The sequence below is a fragment of the Nannospalax galili genome, unplaced genomic scaffold (genome assembly GCF_000622305.1).
Source record: "Nannospalax galili isolate Female #2095 unplaced genomic scaffold, S.galili_v1.0 scaffold529, whole genome shotgun sequence".
Lineage (NCBI taxonomy): Eukaryota > Metazoa > Chordata > Mammalia > Rodentia > Spalacidae > Nannospalax > Nannospalax galili.
The window spans coordinates 516,618-535,989 of record NW_008360309.1 but is presented as its reverse complement, the minus strand read 5'-3'; the positions used below and the strand labels follow the sequence as shown (position 1 = coordinate 535,989).

Genomic DNA, 19,372 nt, shown 5'->3' with positions numbered 1-19,372 from the left:
CTCAGCGATTTTTTTCCTTCTTTTTCTTTCTTCTTCAAATCAAGATATGTGTGTGCTGCAGGTACAGGGTGGTGGCACACCAATGGGCCAGGCCTCGCTCTGCTCAGAGTGTATCTCTCCACCAATCAAAGGGCTCAATGTGACCCTCATTCCCTTCCTCCTGAAGGGAAGCAACAGGGGTGAGCCCAGGAACACAGCACCTGAAGTCACCTTTCCCCAGGTCCCACATATAGCAGTGCAGGACAGGCTGGGCCTTCAGACCTAGAACAGGCTCCCTCACCCAGAACTGGAGCACAGCACCTCCCTATCCTAGAAGCAGCTGCTATTGCTCTTTTCCCACTCTGATTGCAGGACTCCCCAAAGCTGGTCACGTCTCAGACTGGGGTCCTCCCTTCCTATCTAGGCCTCCCCAAGGTGTGAAGATAGACTTGGAGGAGCTTCTGTGCCCTGTTCTTGTTGTTCCTGCTTTAGCCAACCTTACCCATGAGGAAAACATAGATACCTAAAAGATTCTAAGAAGGGGGCTGATTATCTCTGCCCAGTTCAAATACTGTGTCTTCTCCTCCTCTCCACGTGCAGAATGAGTGAAGAAGTATGCCGAACCCGCAATCAGAAACGAGTCCTTGAACCTGACCCAACAGAACATGATGTGGAGAGCAAGAAAATGAAGATGGAGAGAGGACCATTAGAGCTGACCATGGATGGAGACACCAGGGTGACGCCGGAGCCTGGTGCAGGCCCAGCCCAGGGATTGCTTAGGACAGCAGAGGCCTCAGTCACAGGATCAGGCGAAGGGCTGGTGGGAGATGGGCCTGTGGACATGCGCACCTCACACAGGTGAGTGAGGACAGCCAGTGGACTAGCAGAGGCTGGATGTGGGGACGGGGTATCTTTAAGTCAGTAGTAGGGCTGTGGGTATCAATAGGGAGGATTCCCTTCTGTCAGCCTGACACCCAGCACTCCAGTTTTGGGTTGTAGAAGGATTAGAGCACTCCATTGCTATGAATGCTTCAGGGAGGCCAGTCTACCTGGGTCATTCCTCAGAGCGGGGACCTCCCCCTCCTTAGCCAACCTTCTGCCATCTGCTCTGTGGGTTTCTCCATGTCATCATTAATTACTTCAAGGAGAACTTTGTTGGTACTTGGGCTTGCTCTTAGACAAAAGCTTGAAAGAAGTCAGATTCTACCTCTTGCCATGTCTTTACTCAGAAACCTTTTCTCCCAGAGAAAGTTTGACCTAACCCCTATACCTGCCTCAGAACGCTAGAAAAGAATGTTCCTAACAGATTCCCACTGAGGACACAGCCTCCCTCTCTGTGATGGACTTCCCCAGATCCCTCTGCCCACTGGAATTCTGCCCCTGGAGGAATCCCAGGTATCCTTATATTTGCCCAGTGAGGACCAACAGGTAGGGTACAGGAGAAAGCTGGAGCCCCACACCTTTCCTGTAATGCAGAAGGGGCTCCAGTCTGTCAGCCCTGTGCAAAATCCAGAGTGTTGGACTCCTTGGGGGCCTTGTAGATTGACTAGCCTGGTGCCTCTAGTAGAATTTGACCTACTAGAGGTTAAATGGGGAATTCTAATCTCCCTTCTGTTGCGGGTAAATGTCAGCCTACCATTAGAAAGGCTTTTCTCAACTGGACAAGTATGCCTATCCCAGGAGGTAGAAGCAGGAGAATCAGGAGTTCAAGTTCATGGAGTATGTAGACCAGGGTAGCCTCAAACTCACAGAGATCCATATTGTTCTGCCTCCTAAGTGATTGTTGGGTATGTACCACCACACTTGGCCTTCTCTGACTGCTTTCTCCTGTCTTGTTCTAAACCTAAGGTCTTGTTTTAAAATCAAGTCAAAGTGATAGGTTCAAGGCTCCTTTCCCTTTCTCTGACTTTCCAGTTCCTCAGCTGGAAGAGGAATCTGGTTTCGGAGTGAGCCTTCTGATGGATGATTCCCCCAAAGCCAGCTCTGTGGGGTGTCCTGGGTCTGTTCCACTCCTGTTAAGTGTTAAAGGGTGGAATCTCTGCTCTTTGTGTTGCCAAAGCCCAGGACTGCATTGGGCCGCAGTGCTTCTGGGATTCTCACTGGGCTATGAGTTTCCAACTATCCCTTAGGGTGTGGTGGTTCAATGAAGCTGGTCAGGATGCTTTCCTTATGACACTGAAAGAAGCAGGGAACAGACTATCCTGTTGGGTCAGGGTTGCCTAGGGACTAGGGACTCCAAGGGCCCTGCCTGGGGCAGGTATGAGTTTGGACGAAGTCTGATCCTGCTGGTCAGTGGGAAGAGTAGGGGCCAGGCTGCGTGCTCCAGTTCTTCCTGGGCAGACAGGCCATGTTCTTTCTGGTGAAACTGGTCATCACTGCTGCCAGGAAGTGTGACTTTAGGAGTGGTCTCCACAGTGTTTTGATACTCTGAAAGGAATGGCCCTGGTTTCTCTGTTGGGACCTTCTTTGGGATATCCAGTGAGGGGCATCTTTAGGGAACTCCCTCTAGCACTGTGTCTGTTGCCACTGTGGGTGCCAGCCAGGAGTGGGGTCCCATTTAGACATAGCATTTCCAGCCAGAGGAGGGAGGCTGAGACTCTCTGGCTTTGGGCTTGGCACAGCAGTTTTTTTCACTTTATAGAATATTTTTTGGTTTGGTTTGGTTTTGAGACAGGGTCTCTCTGTAGCCCCAGCTGGCCTGGAACTCTCTATGTAGACAAGGTTGGCCTTGAACTCACAGAGATCTTTCTCTGCCTCCCAAGTGCCTGGATTAAAGCCATGTGCTACCATGCCTGGCTATTTAGAGAATTTTATTAGTTTTCTATCATCAGACCCTCATAGGCAGGACCTTACAGGTTTAATGCTGTCAAGTGGAAGAAACATTTGAGTGTTTCTCCACTACTGTGGCTATTTCCATACAACACCAACTCAGCTGATAAACATGGATATTTTTTTCCCGAATTGCCCAGATAGCTAGTTTCTTTTTCTTCTTTTTAAATTTTATTTGTATTAGCGTTCTGTCTGCATGTATTTAAGTGCCTATGTTGTGCAATATCCACAGAGGTCAGAAGAGGGCATTGGATCCCCTGGAACCGGAGTAATGGGCAGTTGTTAACCACCATGTGGGTCCTATGAACCCAACCTGGGTCCTGCAAGAGCAGTCAGTGCTCTTAACTACTGAGCCATCTCTTGAGTCCCCAGACAGCTAGTTTCCAAAAATTCAAATTATACAAATGGTAAATTTTTATCTGTAAGGACCAGTGGAATATTGAGGCATCAGTGGCCAGAACTTTCCGACAGCTCAGCCAAACTAAGACATTGAGCATGGCCATTGTAAATCGTGCCAAAAGAAGTTAATTTTCGAACTTTTCTTAGTTCTTTCACTTGTGTGTGTGTGCATACGTGCATGTGTATATGTGTGAGAGGGAGGGAGGGGGATGGAGAGAGAGAAAGCAAGCGAGAGCAAGCTCATAGAGGCCAGAGGTCAAGTGTAGGTGTCATTCATGGGGAGCTGTGCAGGTTTTAAAATTTTTTTATTTTTAAATATTTGGTGTTTTTGAGACAGGGTCTCCTTGTAGCCTCAGCTGTCCTGGAACTCACTGTGTAGACCAAGCTGGCCTTGAACTAACACAGATCCACCTGCCTCTGCCTCCCAAGTACTGGGATTAAAGGTATGTGCCACCACACTCATGCAGTTTATTTTTTGAGATGGTCTCACTAGCCTTGAGCTTGTCAGTTTGGCCAATGAGTCCCAGAGACCAACCTGTGTCCACCTTCCCAGCACTGGGATTACAGGCACCACCAAGCCTTGCTCTTTATGTGGGATCTTGGGATGGAACTTGGGTCCTCATGCTTATGTAGCAAGCATGTAACTGAGTGAGCTATCTCCCCATCCCATTTTGTGGAATGTAACTTTTTATGGGAAACACACTAAAGGATGAAAAGTTTGGGAGTGTATGACCAGATCATTTTTTGAAAACTGATACGCCCAGATCAAGAAACGAACATAATAGGTCTCTAGCGGGTTCAGATGCTTCCCTTCAAGGATAAATGGTGTCTGAACTTCTAACAGCACAGATTAACTTTGTTTGTAGGAATGGTGTGCAATGTCTCCTTTGTCTTCTGGCTTTCAATCAACACTGAACTTCAGTCAGTGTCTGGTAGCAGTGCTTCGTTTCGCTGCTCTCTGCTTCATGGCATAGGCAGTTCTCTGTCCCTGTGGGTTCCATACTAGTGAATTCCATCAGCTGGGTGGGAGTGGCCTAGTGGTAATATGTTTCTCACTGCTATGACAGACTACCTGACAAAGGCAACTTAAGGAAGGAGAGGTTTCGTTGGTTAATGGTTTGAGAATATAACCCATTGTGGCAGGAAAGAATGGAGGCAAGAGTGTAAGGCAGCTCGGCACACTGTCCACTGGCAGAAAACAGAATGAGGAATGCTTGCGTGCACTCACTTCCTTTCTATGCAGTCTTGGAGTCTAGTCCATGGAGTGGTGCTGCCCACATCTACAGTGGGTCAGAGGTGTGTCCCCTAGGTGATTCTAAATCTCATCAAGATTAACCATCACAGGTAGAACACAGCATTCATAGAGGGGTGGCACATCTGAGATGGGTACACAGACTACATTGTCTCCCATCAAGCCTGGGCTCCATATTACATACACATGTGCAGCTCTCCTCTGTTCCAAAAGCTGAGTGGCCACAAGAATGGACATTTGGATGGGGGGCCGCATGGGTCACCATGGCTTGTCTACTACGCAGAGATGGGACAAGCTGGAAAAGACATGGGTCACTTAGCTTACCAAGATGGCGTTGAGGCCAGCAGGTAAATTCTTCGCTGAGAAATTCTTTGCTGAGAAAATGCTTTACTGTCAGTGGCTGCTTGAGACAGAGGATAAAGGCAGCACTGAAATTATCACCTGTGACATAACACATGCCAAAAAAGGGCAAAGGTTTTATTTTGACTTTGGTGGTTTGTCCATAGTCTGGGAGATCCAGGACCCCTGGGCCTATGGTAAAGCTACACACCATGGTGGAAATGTAGATGGAGGAAACTGCTCAGCTCCCAGTGACGGGAGATGGGGGTATCAGAGTTCCACAATCTTCTCTTTTTAAAAAAGAATATTTTCCGTATTTTATTTTATTTATTTTTTTATTTTATTTCATTTTTTGGTCTTTTTGAGACGGTCTCCCTGTAGCCCCAGCTGTCCTGGAACTCACTATGTAGATCAGGCTGGCCTTGAACTCACAGAGATCCGCCTGCCTCTGCCTCCCAAGTGCTGGGATTAAAGGTGTGTGCCACCATGCCTGGCATTAAAAAAGAATATTTTCTTTAATATTTTTAATTTTATGTGTATGAGTGTATTGTCTGCATGTATGTAAGTGCACCCATGTCATGCAGTGCCTGTCGGGGTCAGAAGAGGGTGTTGTATCTCCTGCAACTGGAGTTATGGACAGTTGTTAGCTATCATGTGGGTGCTGGGAATCATACCTGGGTCCTCTTCAAGAGCAGCCAGTGCTCTTAACCATTGAGCCATCTCTCCAGCCTGTCCCCCGACCCACACAATCGTCTTTGAGGTGATACCACGTGTGATTTAAGGACTTCCCACAAGACCTTGGAACAAGGACCACCCCTTGGGGGCAACTTGTCCAAATCACAGCACGGGTCATGTTAGCGCATCCCATGTTGGCAGAACCTCTCCTGGTAATGAATTCTCACAGACCTACACTTGCATGGTCAAGGCTCAGAACCTTGTTATCACTTAGAATACCCCCACCCCCAACTAAGGAGTGACCCATATGCTTCCTACCATCCTTATTGGACCCATCTTACCTATCCTGCCTCATCCCAGACTTTCTGCTCTGTCTCAACAATCTGGCTTCCTTGGATTACCTAGTGTATGGTTTGCTGAATACTGCCACAGGCTGGGTCTTCCATGTGTAGGCTCTGGTTTGGGCTAACCACTGCTGGGCCTGCTGTGCAGGCTTCTCATGTGGACAGTGTTGTCCCTGTTCTTGCTCCATAACTAGCAGTCAGATGGCAGGCTCCTAAGGTCCTTGCAGATTGAATTACATTAAAGAAACTAGAGGTTTTCCCTCAAAATGTCCTGGCTGTTTCATCATAGGTTTGGCAGCTTGGTTCTTGTGATTTAGCCACTCAGTCTCTGGCCTGTGTCTCTGACTGTGTCCTCCTCTGTTATCCCCCGTCTGATGGAAGCACAAGGCCAAGTCTGTGAAGGGAAGCGGTGACTGACTGCCTAGCCTGTCCATCAGAAGCTGGAGTTTCAGAGTATCCACACACTGGCCAGTATGGGAAATGGGTGGGGTATCATTTTCCCTAGCATGCAGACTGGGGCCTGCTAGCTGTCTGTTGGAATGCATCCCAAGTCTACTACCTCTGTGGCCCAGATGCCTGGGTCATGTCTCAGGACACAGCCTTGGGATGTGCATGCATGGCCCCTCACCGCCCCTCTCCTGTGGCCTTCCTTAAGGGATTGACCCTGACAGGAAGTCTGTTTTCCTCCTGTACTCCTAGTCTGAGGATTGATGTCTTCTGTGGGCAGCTCTTAGAACCCAGATCTCCACCTTGAGTCCCCTGCTGGCCTCAGCCCTCCCCAGTACCTGAGGGCCAGCACTCCTGTTTTTCTCTGTGCTCCTTTGTGCTGCCTTAGCTTCCAGTAGAGGCTGAGTGGCCTCTAGGAAGGGAAGCACCTCCTTGAGCTCTAACCAGAAGATCATAGCCCACCTCAGCTCTTGACTATCATGTAGGCAAGTTCTGCTTGTGTGAACTTAGGTACATGCATGCTCTCCAGTGTTGGTTTGGGGCTTCTTTTCCTGTCCCAGTTGCATCTCTCTAAACCTGCATGGTCCTTCCCTTCTCTGCCTCAGTTTCCACCTTTATCCCAGAATTTCACTTGACTGCATTTTGAATCACTGAGATCTAAGGATCTTGTAGATTGAATTGTCTGGGACATTAAGGTGTTACGTTTCCAACTCCTCAAAGTGACCTAGACCACACACTCGGGCCATGGCGTATCAGCTTGGTAGCAGTCGAAGAAGAACCACTCCGCCAACCCCATTTTCCTTATATCGTTTGGTCGTGGAGGAACCCCAGGATCCTGGACAGTGTCAACCCCAGAGTCACCCTTCACACTACTATGGTGTAGGCCTTTCATGTGGTGGTGGGGGGTGGGGACCTGAGAGTGCTATATATCATCATACCCTCTAAGCTGGGCAGCAGCACAGGGAAGGAAGAACTCCCCTTGCCCCCTTCCTTCCTTCTTTCCTTCTCTTTTTTTTTTGGACAAGATCTCCCTGTCCTAAAAATCATTGAGTAGTCCAGGTTGACCTTGAACTGATAATAATCCTCCTGCCTTTGCCTCCCATGTGTTGGGATGACAGGCTTGAAAGACTTCATGGCTTCCTGTTTCTAATGGCTGGCTGGCCTCTGTCATTCCTGCTGAGACTTAGTCACATGTTGGGAGGTTCATCTTACTGGAACTGCTGCCTCACCACTGTGGCTGGTCACTTAAACTTGTGGGGACACAGAGGGAGGGTCTCTGCTGGTTATAACTAGGCTAGCATCTGTTGCTTTTTAATTGGCTCATTTCTGCCCCAGTGTTCCCTGAGGTAGTCCTGACTGCATTTTGATGGAGGAGCAGAGTATATAGAACTTCAGTATATATAGAACATGTGGAAACATGATAGTGGATGCCAGGACCATCCAGGTGTGCCAACGGGAGTCATACCAGAGCCTGTGAAAGGGCTCTGGAGGAAAAGAATGGCCTGACAGGAAGAGCATCTATGAGTTTTGTTTTGATCTTGTTAAGAAGATAAACCCAGAGTGTAATAGTCCTAAGGGATAGCTTGCAAAAGAGGGCTGTGTCTGGCAGCCTTGGTGTGATGACTTGTTTCTTTTTGACTTGGGACACTTCACATCTCCCCTCAGAGCCCCTCTCATCTTTGCCTCATCACAGAGTAAGACTTCTAACAGTGCTGAAGGACAAGCCCACAAGAGCTCAGGAGTTTTCTGAAAATAAGAGACAGGAGAGGGGATGGACCACAGACACCCCAAGAGAGAAAGGTGGTGTGATAGGCAGAGCCAGAGAGATGCTGAGTTCCCTGTGGCTGAGGCTCAAGCAGGTGCTACAGTGACGTGGAGGGCCCTGTCCTCCCTTGGGAGTGGGAGTTGGGGAGGTAGTGTCTAATGAGTGGAAAGTTGGGAGACACAGCAGTCTTTGCTATATGTTCTCATCCTTAGAGCCCATGCCACAGAACTACTTATTTTTAGTGCTAAAATTTTGTTTTGTTTTAATTCAGAATGCTCAGTTAGTTTGCTTAGAGGCCATGTCATCTCCTGAGCTGCTTCAGTTTTAGTACAGTGCTGCTGAAGCAAACACTTTGTTTTTTTTGGAGACGGGGTCTCATATAGCCCAGGTTGGTCTCAGACTCCTCAACTGCCACCAACTGAAGCTGGAACAATAGGCCTGCGTCACCATACCCTGCATAGAGCTTAAATATTTTTTTTAATAGATTTTATTTACATATATGAGTGTTTTGCCTGCAGGTATGTAAGTACACCTGTGTGTACAATGCTTGTGGAGGCCAGAAGAGGGTGTCAGAGCCCTGGGAACTAGATTGTTAAGGACCAGTTACTATTGTGTGGGTGCTGTAAACCAAACCTAGGTCCTCTGGAAGAGTAGCTAGTACTCTTTAACCACTGAGCCATCTCTCTAGCCCCAAGAGCTTAAATCTTAAAAGTAGTTGTGGTATAATTGGAGAGCTTCTAGTCTTAGTAGGACTGAGACCCAGTGATAGGGATGTCCAGAATTCATCAGGGCAGGCTCCTGACACTTTTCATAAGTGTCCTGAGCAAGTTGGGTATGGGGGCACATACCCATCACTCCAGCAATTGGGAGGCCAGCAAAACCAATCAAAGAATATGGTGGGGGTGGGGGGATGACTCAACAGTTACAAGCACTGTTGCTCTTGCAGAGGATTTGGCTTTGGTTCACAGCAACCACATGGTGGTTAGCAACTGTAACTCCAGTTTTAGGGAATTTGGCACCTTTTTCTGGCCTCTGGGCATTACGCACATGTGCACTTACATACATGAAGGCAAAACACTAATACACATACAATAAAAGTAAATTAAAAATTCTTAGTTTGAAAAAAAACAACAAAGAACATTGTAGGATTTTCTAAAGAGAACCATCAGCTCATGCCTCCCTCCAGGGCACTTGGGTAGGGGGGAAAAGGTCAGTGCACATGACTCTGAAATTGGGGTGCTTAGAGTCAGGGTCTGAATGCAAGCTGAATTCTGTTTGAGGGGGTTTTGACGGGTGGGCAGGCCATGAGATTCAGTACTGGGCAGCACTAGGTTTGGTGGTAGTTCCTTCTGAGGATGGGTAGTTGATGCTCTGGGCCTGTGTGGAGTTCAGAAGTTTTTGAAAGAGCAGAGATGTATGTTGGCCAGGGAAGATGGGATTACCAGGCCTGGAGAGCAGTGATCTGGAGCAGCAGTGTGTCAGTGTGTGTGTCAGTGTGCTCAGGGGATTTAGGCTGCCCTGGCCAGGCATGAATTGGAAACCTTAGGAGCTGTTTGAAGGCCATGGGAATCTCAGTTACTAAGTCTCGTTGGCTTGTGATGGGTTAGATTTTAATTTTTTAATTAATGAATTATTTTTTGGTCTTTTTGAGACGGGATCTACTTGTGGGTGCAGGGAACCAAACCTGCAAGAATAGCTAGTATTCTTAACCACTGCCTCTGCCTCCCAGGTGCTGGGATTAAGTACTGGGTATGGCTGCTTGGTTAGAGTTTAGAAGAAAATTGATGGCAGCCCTGTGGAGTTTTCACTGTCTTGCTTTTTTTTCCCCCCTCTCTTTATGTCTGCCAAACTGGCCCCACAGAGATCTGTCTGCCCCTGCCTCCAACGTGCTGGAATTAAAGGCATGCATCTCCACACTCAGCATTTATTGGGAAGACTGAACTGGGAAGTCCACTCAGTGACCTGACTGCTGGGGAGATATACCCCCTTCTGAATCACAGGCTTGGCCACTTTTCCTTCTGGGCCTCAGACAGCTTTGGATTCGTGGAGTCTGAATGTGGACACCTAATATATTAGAAATTTTAAAAGTACTTATTTATTGAATTAAAAGTAATATGCCTGTGAAATAGCAGCATGCATGGTATTTTTATGATGCTCCTCGGTTGATGGATTATGTCTCAATAAGCCCCATAGTAAGTTGAAAATGGTGTAAGTCAAACCATTTGAATCCATGCAGTAGAGCACAGAGGTTGCTCCCTGGCACCTGGGAGCCCCACACTGCACTGGGGGCACTGTGGAGGCTGTGCAGTTCACTTTCTGCTGAGTGCATGTTGATTTCCCATTATCATAAAGTCAAAAAGCAAGCGGTGACAATTTGTTTTGCAAATCTCTGGAAATACTTGGCACTGCAAGACAGTTGCTGGTCCTTTTTCTTCTGCACATATTGATGCACTGTTAGGGTTGAGGCCTGTGCAGGAAACCATTGGCTTTGCTGTAGTGGCTGTGTGATGACTCTGGGTCTTTCCTTAGGCTAACTTCAGGGCTGGCCTGCTCCACAGGAGGGTATGGAAGTCCGCTGTGCTCCTCTGCACTTTGAACAGAGGAAAGCTTTTGTTTTGGGGACAAGGTCTCTATAGTCCAAGCTGGCCTCAGACTTGGATCACTAGCCGCAGTAGCCACCAGGAATTTTTTGTGAATAGACGATCTTTATGTTGACTGATTTAGGGAAAAATTGCCTGTCCTAGTCATGATTTCCTTCTATGATTGTCCTTCTCTAGAAAATACAAGTGTTTTCATGGTGCTAGTCAAGGGGAATGCCCTATCTGGCACACCTTCATCTTGTCTGTCACTTTGTCACAGAGTACTGAAAAGTTTGATTGTGCATTTCAGGACTCCTGTCATGATTGGTGTTCCATTCCTCAGATGGAGCCACTGAGCATTATCACTGTCAGCTGACTGGGCCAGGACCAGCCCTTCTCTCCTTACCAGGACATGTGCCAGTGAGCTAGGGCCAGGCACACTTGTAGTACATGCCTATCTCCTGGGGACAGGTCATGAATCTTAAAGCTCAGATGTCTGAAGGGGCAAGCCAGGAAGCCGTGCCAATATCTGCACTGGTGCTTTGTGGCACATAGGTCAGTTTTGTTACTACACTGTGGGTGGGCAAGCTGGCCTCTTCCCCTGGAGGTGTGATTTGTACATTTGCTGTGGGGAGTCCATCCTCTGCTTTGGTGGGACTTCACATGGTGTTCTTCCCTAGAGGGAAATTGGCCTGACCTGGGCATATATACCTGATGCTGGGTTTGGTGCTGCAGCCAGTGGCCAGGGCCTCACCCTTCCTAAGCTCAGGCCCTTTTGGGTGTTGGGACTGCCCCCTACTCACTTGTCATCTCAAGTTCTGATCGCCCCATTGATTCTCCTGTGGATGCTGTGGGCTGTCTAGGATCCTTCAGCTACAAAGGTGATCTTTAACTTGTTCCACAAACAGGATAACATAAATAACATAGTCATGTCCTTTCCTGAGGTCTTCCCAAGGTCTTCTCCCATATAGGATGCATGTGGCAGTCTTTTCCCCTGGGGGCTCAGGTTGTCTGCAGAGCCTGGCTGAGTCACCCTGGGCAGTCACCCAGCATTTCCATGCCTTATGTTGTTCTCTGTATACTGGAAGTGCTGTTGATTATGGAAGGGTCATTATGGTTGGCACAGGGGTGGCTACCATAAAGGGTCAGGTGTTAGGGGTAACTCCAGTTCTGTGGTTAGGAGGGCTACTAATGACAGCTTCTCCTGTGCTTCTGAGCCCAAGAACACAGGATTTGGCTTAGCCTAAAGTATCAACCACTGCCCAGGTCATGCCATGGTGGCTTCCATTGGTGGACAGTGGGTCTCTTACCCTATTAGCATCCTGCTGTGGTCTCCCAGCTGCCTCCACACCCTTCAGCTGCTTTGCTCAGCCCTTGCTGCAGTCAGCGTTCCCAGAAGGAGGTGACAGCACAGGCTAGGTACCACCTTGCCTTACTGCTGCTGGGAGTAGCACTACATGGGGCCCTGAAGTCCTGCCCAGGTATGGTCATGGTGCAAAGCTTGCCATGATAAAGCTGCAGAGCTGCTTTTAGACTTGAAGTCTCCAGGAAGAGTGATGGCTGGCATTCAGAAATCTCATCCCAGCTGCTCACATCTCTAGCCTCTGTAGCAGAAAGAGGCAGAATGTGTTCTGTCTCCCAGCATCTTAGCCAAGAGGCTCTCAGTTACTGCTGCGAGGAGTGATGATGGGTGCTGAGCAGAGCAGACTGGCAAGGAGCAGGTGGCTCTAGAGCATTGGTCTGTGCCCACCATCCCTAGGACAGGCCAGCCAGGGCTTTGGGGTACAGCCTGTGTTTATAGGCAGTGGGGTTTCCCTTTTCATGAGTGTCCCTGAAAGAAGGTAAAGGATGATGGGCTTTGATAGGTCCCTCTGAGCTGCTCCTATGCCCAAGTAATAAGGAAGGTCTCTGAAAGTGTGGGCACACTGAGTCCTGGGGGCCTTCCAAATCAGATGTCATCGGGAGGAACTGGTGATGACTATTCCAGTTCCAGTTGTTTCTAGAAGCAGGTCTGGATTTTGGTGGGAGGTGGCACAGTGATGAGTGGGGCATTGGAACTGCACTTTGGCTTTGATTAGACCCTCACTCGAGGGGGTGCCTGAGGTGCCTCCTTTGGGACAAGCTCTTTGCCCTTTCATCTGGCAGCTTGATGTGTGCTTGCCCTTCTGTCTCACCCACGTCCTACCTGTGGACAGTGGACTGCCTCTGGTGGTGTGCATCACTCCTCACTGCCTTTTTGCTCCCTGCTTTGTCTCGGTTTAGTGTCTACAGTGGGTGTCCTCTATTGGGGACAGTATGAAGGAAGAGGTGTGGGCTGGCCCTATGGTCCTTTTAGTGCAGTGGTTTAAGCAATCTATATTGATGCTTTACTGTCTGGCAGTTCTGTGGGTTTGCTGGTCTCATGCCAGCTATGCTGGGTGTCCCACTTGCTTCTTCACTCACGTGCAGTGGCTGAGCCTGGCAGAACCCATCTCTGTTCCCTCAGTCAGAGGGCTTTCCTACACCATGTGGCCTGGGGCAGTCAAACCCTCCCAGAGCCATCATTGCTAAGGCCTGCATATAAGCTGCCAGGCTTCTGTGACCTGGCTCAAGAATGCAACAGCGCTTCATGCTGAGTTCTATGGTTTGGAAATGGGGCCACAAAACCAGCCAAGGATGTGGAAAGGACCTAGGGGGCTGTGAATGAGCCACTGCCTGTTGGCTTTCCCAGCAGGGTCTCCACCCAGAATGCAAGCTCTAGTGGAGCCTGAGTATCAAGGGTGCATGTTGACATTCACAGCGTGCTTGGGCTCAAGCTGGCTCTGCAAGGTCTCTTGCTTAAAAAGATGCACAGTAGGCTGGTATTTAAAAACCTTTCCAAATGGATTGGCATTCAATAGCCACCCACGCATTCTAGGTTATCTATCACCCAGACCCTCGGAGTTGTTGGAATCCTGAGTGCTCAAAGTCTCATCTAGAACCATGTAAGAGGCAAGGGGTATCAGTGGACCCCCCTCCTCAAGGCTGCTCACTTGTGCCAGGTTGCAAGGACTAGCAGGTGGCCTGTGTCCACACAAAAGCATAACTCTCACCTCAAAGGGAAATAAGGTCCAGTTTATTCTGAATCCAAATATGAGTTACCCCAAATTCCATGAAGTTTTTATAGTAACAGAACAAAGAAAAGTCACAAATGAAGACACTTCAGACACATTGGTGGAAACATTGAGTAGGCAGATACAGCAGAAGAGAAATCTCAGCTACAGGTCTCAGATGCTGACTGATGACTCTCAGTCTTTGGTTGGTTGAAACTGGTGGTGTGCTAAGATAATACATTCCAAAAGGTTTTTAATCTGTTAGTCACAGGATGTTAAGCCGGAAACAAAGGCGGGCAAGGAGTAGGTATTTAGGGGGCTAAAGATAGCCCAACATAAATGATAATTAGGCTCTGGACCTACAGTATTCCAAACTCTCCACAACCACTGAAGTTCTAATCAGCTGATCAGCATTTGTAGAATGTTCAGTTTCAAGATGCAGTTTTTCTGGAAACTTTTGTTCACACTTGTTAACTGCCTGAGTCTCCCCAGACTGACTGTTGGGGACCCCAGGAAAGCTTGCCTACAGTCCAGATCACTGTGACTGGAGGCCTTCTTGGGCACTGACAGGCCTTCCTGGGCACTGATATACACTCTCTTTCCCCCCTACCCCCCACCTCCAGGTCCCAAGGCCATGACCTGTCAGACATTGTCTGGGCTTCTTTGGGAGTCTGGTGTTGAGCTCTTAGCATTTTCAAACTGCCTTAGGACCTGTCTGCAGCCTCCAGGACATTGACCTGCCAGTTCTGGAGAGGCAGCTGGTGACCTGCTAGGAAGATACTCAACCCCTGAGGTAGTTCTGAGAAGACAGCTCCATTAGCTCTATCTCTGAGGTGGGAATGTGTTCTCTGGGGCCAGTAGAGCTACCCCTAGGTGAGCACTGGAGTTCTGAGCAGTCCCCTCCTGCTGCATCATTACCATGGCCTTGGGGCAGCCCAGCTCCTGCTCTGCCTGGTGCTGGGCAGTCTGAGACACTTGAGGCTTCAAGGTCCTAAGAAAAGTAGGAGGCACAGAGAACACGATGGTATCCCTCAAGAGGCTGAAGCGAGCACAGCCTGCTGTCTCTGAGCCTGTGGGGTGCTCTCTCCAGGTTGCCTGGAGCTGTTTCAGGCCCAGGGCTAGGTGGGGTGCAAGTTGGGAGCCTCTAGCCTGAAGTGGGGACACATCTCGCCACAGGAAGATGCTGACACCTTCAGGAGGCAGCACTAAGGTGCAGGCCCCTGGCTCTGAGTAGAGAAGCCCTGCAGCCTCTTCCACCCCAGCCAGTTCATCCTAGGGAGGTGGGAGCACCTGTTCTGGGGCCAAGGAAACCTGCCAGGGAGGAATCCCTGGCCTTTGTTGGGAGCTGAGGCTTTGCCATGTATGGGAGACATGTCAAGGTAGGGAAGCCCTCCTGTGAGGCAGAAGATAATATGCCACCTTGTGCAGGGGGCCTAGAATCTCAGCCGCTTCTACAGGACACTGAGGGAGGGAAGGAGGGCTGATGCAAGGCATACTGTCATCCCTGGATCCAAATTGTCATTTATTCCCCCATCCTGTCGTCACCCCCCCCCCCAATCAACTAAAGCAGGCCCCTTGTGGGAAACCTAAGGAAGTCTTCTTTGCCTCGGGCCTGCACTTCCACAAGTGGAACCCATAACTGTGCCCTGCACATGGGGCTCGGGGTATGCACTCCAGGGCCATTCTAAAGGCAGAGGATAATAGGACCAAGGAGACTACCTAGAATCCAGATGCAGGAATGAGGGCCCAAAGTTTGCGTGCAGAGGGATGGGTGGGACAGGGATCTAGCCAAGCTTGATCCCTGGGCCCTGCCTCCCAGAGCCAGATGGAGACAAGCTTCTAGGGCAAAGCCTCTGGGCCTGAGCGATGCATCTTCAGGTCACAGGCCGTGGTCAGCCCAACCCCCCTCCTGTGTACAAGAGTCCTGGCCACCTTGTTGAATGCAGACTTTGACCTGAGATGCCATGTCCATGCTCTGTGGTCCCAGGATGGCCAGTATTTACTTTGAAACTTTTTCTTTGCCTCTCTGTAGCTTGAGGTGCATCTAGGCTTTCTGTAGCTTGAGATGCATCCTTTGTATTGGTGTTTAGGTTTGTGGAACTCCTTGGAATGTCCCTTGAATGAGTTTAGGGCCATGATTTCTTTAATTCTTCCATTCCTATACTCCACTCCTGCCTGTGACCTTGCCTTCCCTCTTGTTTTCTATGTCCTAGTGGACTATGACTCTTAAGGACAGAGCTGCTGTTTATCATAGCCAGTCTTTCTACTGCCCAGTGGGCATTGGCCAAATTTGAGGGGGGAATCTTTCCTGGGCCCCATTCAAAGAATCACAAAGGTTCCTTCCCCAGGCCAATTCTGTGTCTCCTCCATGAGGCCCCTTCCTCTTCTCAGAAGGCTAATGAATATGAACTTTGCATTGGCCTCTGGCAAGGGCCATCTCTGTGCAGGACTAGGATCTCAGCTGCCCCTCTAGGACATTGAACATCCGTACCAGATGACAGAACTTCTAGTGCTGGTAACAGCCTGGCTTGCTTCCAGGGATCCTTACCGGTGGTGTTGCCCCTTTTTATCACTGCACTGTTCCTACGTGTTCTCAAGATAGGCAGACAGGACAGGCTTACTGGAGTTGCCTCAAAACGTCATAGGCTTCCAAATAAATACATTTGTATCCTAGACGGCCTGGCCACAGGACAGAGCCTTCTGTGCACATTGCCCCTCCACGCTACTCTATAATTTAAAATGTTTCCTTCTAAAGTAATCCCTGTGACCATTTTGAGCCACATGTTCCTTTTCCTGGATTAAGAACTTTCTAGATAAGTTCAGAGACTCTCAAAGATCTGCCTTTAAAAACTAAGCTTCAGAAAGTTTTTCATTTAGGAAACCAGAGGGACTTGAGGCTTCTTCTGTGTTTGTTAAGAGGTAACCTGGTGCCTGGGACACAGGCACAGTCCCCTGGGGGCTGGTACTACACAGGAAGTCCTGCAGGAAGCACCCTGGTGAGCGGAGCCTCCATTTTCTGACAGTACCTGAACCCTTACCTCTCTACTCAAAATGAAGGCTCTGTGTCACAAACCGGTTAGAACTGCCGGTTGCCATGGTTTTCACGTTGGAAGGCACAGTAAGGGTCACATGACCAAGGAGGGAAATGCCTTTGTCACATGACTATTTGGTGGCCTGATTAGCATACAGGAAGTTCACTCCCTGCTGGTGACTGGCTGGGATGAGTGATTACTGATGAACAGTGATGTCACCTCTGGGATGAGTTATTGATGAGTGACTGAGGTGGGGGCTGTCCTCTCTGGAGGCCACAGCTGGAGATGGTCCCTGCCCTTGCCCTTCCAGCAGATACAGATTTTATTAGACATTTCACCTCTGGAAGATAGAAAAGGGATAAATCCTTCTGGGTGGCTGTCATTCAATTTGCAAATGCCCAGGAAGCCTGTCCCTGGTCTGTAACTTTTTCCTAGGTGCCACCTGGGCCTGGCTATTTAGTTCACCCAGGTACCCACCTGGGCAAGAGTAGCAGGTGCAGCACTTTGCCAGACCTGTGCTGCTCTGTGGGGTAACTGGTGGTGGACCTGGAGATCTTGGGCTACGTAAGGATCCCTACCCTGTGGGGGTAACTATAAGGGGAAAGAGACCTGGAAAGTTTGATGAGATCTGAGGGACGTGCCCAGGGTCTCCTTAACTGACCTGTTCCAGACTTCAGAGTGTCAGCATTTCAAGAACCCTGGGCTCTATGAACTCCAGACTTGGGGCTACAGACTTTGAAAGGGAGGAGAACACTTTTCTGCCCTCTTTCCCTGGCTTGATAGTCTGGCAGCCACTGCACTAGATCAGGTTGGGGCCAACATTCAGGTGTAACTGCCATGTACCTCTGGGGTGGGACAAAGAGCTACAGAAGGAGGAGGACAAGGCTCCAGAGTCAGCATCTGACTGATCAGCTTGTTACCTGTACTTGCACCCCCTGAGGACATAGCTTCTTGGACCTGGTGGTGGGGATCCAGGGATTCTTGACCCAGGTACTCATCAACACTGGTCTAGCACAAACCGCTGGGACAAGTTTGCACTGTGACTTGCAGTTAGTAACTTTATCCGAGTTTGTCCCTTAGGTCACAGTGACACCTAGTGGACATGTCGTCCTCAGCTTTTTTTTCTACCCACAGTAGGGTGCTGAACCCTACACATGTCCCGTGGTAGTTTCTACCTTATCTGTGGATAGAACTGCTTTTGGGACTCATTGCCCCCACCTATGTGTCACAGCAACAACAGAGCACATTTATTTGGTCTGGAGGCTTTAGAAGCAACAGATGTATACGCCTTATCACACTTGTCACAACAGGAAGTCCAATATTGGATTGTCTGTGTTGGGTACAACAGGCCAGCAGATGAGAGACTGGCTCTTAGTGCGAGAAGGATGCTTGTTGTGGCAAGGCCATTCCTGCTGTGGCTGAGCTCCTAGTGAGACACAGTAGTAGTTGGTGAGAAGAGAAACTGATCGGTGAGGTTCACAGGGAGAAGTGAGCTTCCAGCATGCACTGCAGTGTATTAGCAGATGTGGGTGACAGTGATTTGTGTTTCATGGTACAGCTTGATCTGGGGCTTCTGTGCAGGCTTGGAGGCAGACGGTAGTAGGCAGGACAGCATTGGTGTCCTTAGAACAGATCCATCCGCCTCTGTAGAGGAGCAGAGGACCCAAGCATGAGGTCACCTAGGTGGAGGCCCAGGCATTTGAGAGATGGTATTTTTGGGGTTTGTTGAGTAGGAGTTCAGCAGATGGCCTTGGGTTCCCTTGTGGGAGGTGTGCACAGGTCAGCAGTGTAGTATTGAGCTGCTTTGGGGACCATATGGGGCGGAGTTAAGGGAGGGCTGGACTTCCCATTAGCAGCAGTTCCCAGCACTAGCAGTTGGCAGTTGATCTATTCACATCCTGTCACACCAAGGGTGGGCCAGTGCACCAGGATCTGAAGATAACTGCGTTTACCTGTGACCTGGCCCCACGATAGAACAGCACTTTCTAAAGTGTCTGTGTTGCATTCAGGCACACAGGCAGGGGTGGAGGGCCCTTAAGACTCATGAAGGCAATCCATGATAGATGTGGTGAGGATGCAGCTAGGGACCACGGGTCATGTGACTGACTAGGATGGTGTACTCTTCACCTGCTACCATGCTGTGCCAAGCAGGCAACTCTCTCTGGCACTCTGCTCTGTTAACCATCCACTATCTCTGTCCCACAGCGATATGAAGTCTGAGAGAAGACCCCCCTCACCTGACGTGATCGTGCTGTCTGACAGTGAGCAGCCATCAAGCCCAAGAGTGAATGGGCTGAATACAGCGACCATGAAGGACACCAGCACTGAGGCGCTCCTGGTGAGCCTCTGAGGGTCCTGTGTCCACTCTTGGGAGCCCTGCCACTTCTGACCTCTCAGAGCCTCTGCTGAGGGCCCCTCGCCCAACTTTGTGCTCTTGCCCTCACAGAAAAGCAGCCCGGAAGAGCGGGAGAGGATGATCAAGCAGCTGAAGGAGGAGCTGAGGCTGGAGGAAGCAAAGCTCGTCCTGTTGAAGAAGCTTCGGCAGAGTCAAATCCAAAAGGAAACCACAGCACAGAAGGTGTTTATGTTGCCCTACTCAGGAGCCCTATTAGAGCATGGGGATCTTGGCCTTGGAAAGGCTGGCTCAGGAGGGGTCATGGC

The 19,372-nt window shown here is 49.4% G+C and overlaps 1 protein-coding gene across 3 annotated transcripts in view; it reads left to right on the top strand.

Moving 5' to 3' along the window:
- Positions 1–19,372, top strand: part of Gatad2a (GATA zinc finger domain containing 2A) — a 97,134-nt gene that overhangs the window by 68,835 nt on the left and 8,927 nt on the right. For all 3 annotated transcript variants that reach the window (XM_008824474.3, XM_008824472.3, XM_017795979.2), the window contains 3 exons: positions 580–837; positions 18,917–19,049; positions 19,158–19,289. In XM_008824474.3, the coding sequence (XP_008822696.1) occupies positions 581–837; positions 18,917–19,049; positions 19,158–19,289 (522 nt within the window). In that variant the 5' untranslated portion in view covers position 580. The remainder of the gene's footprint in view (positions 1–579; positions 838–18,916; positions 19,050–19,157; positions 19,290–19,372) is intronic.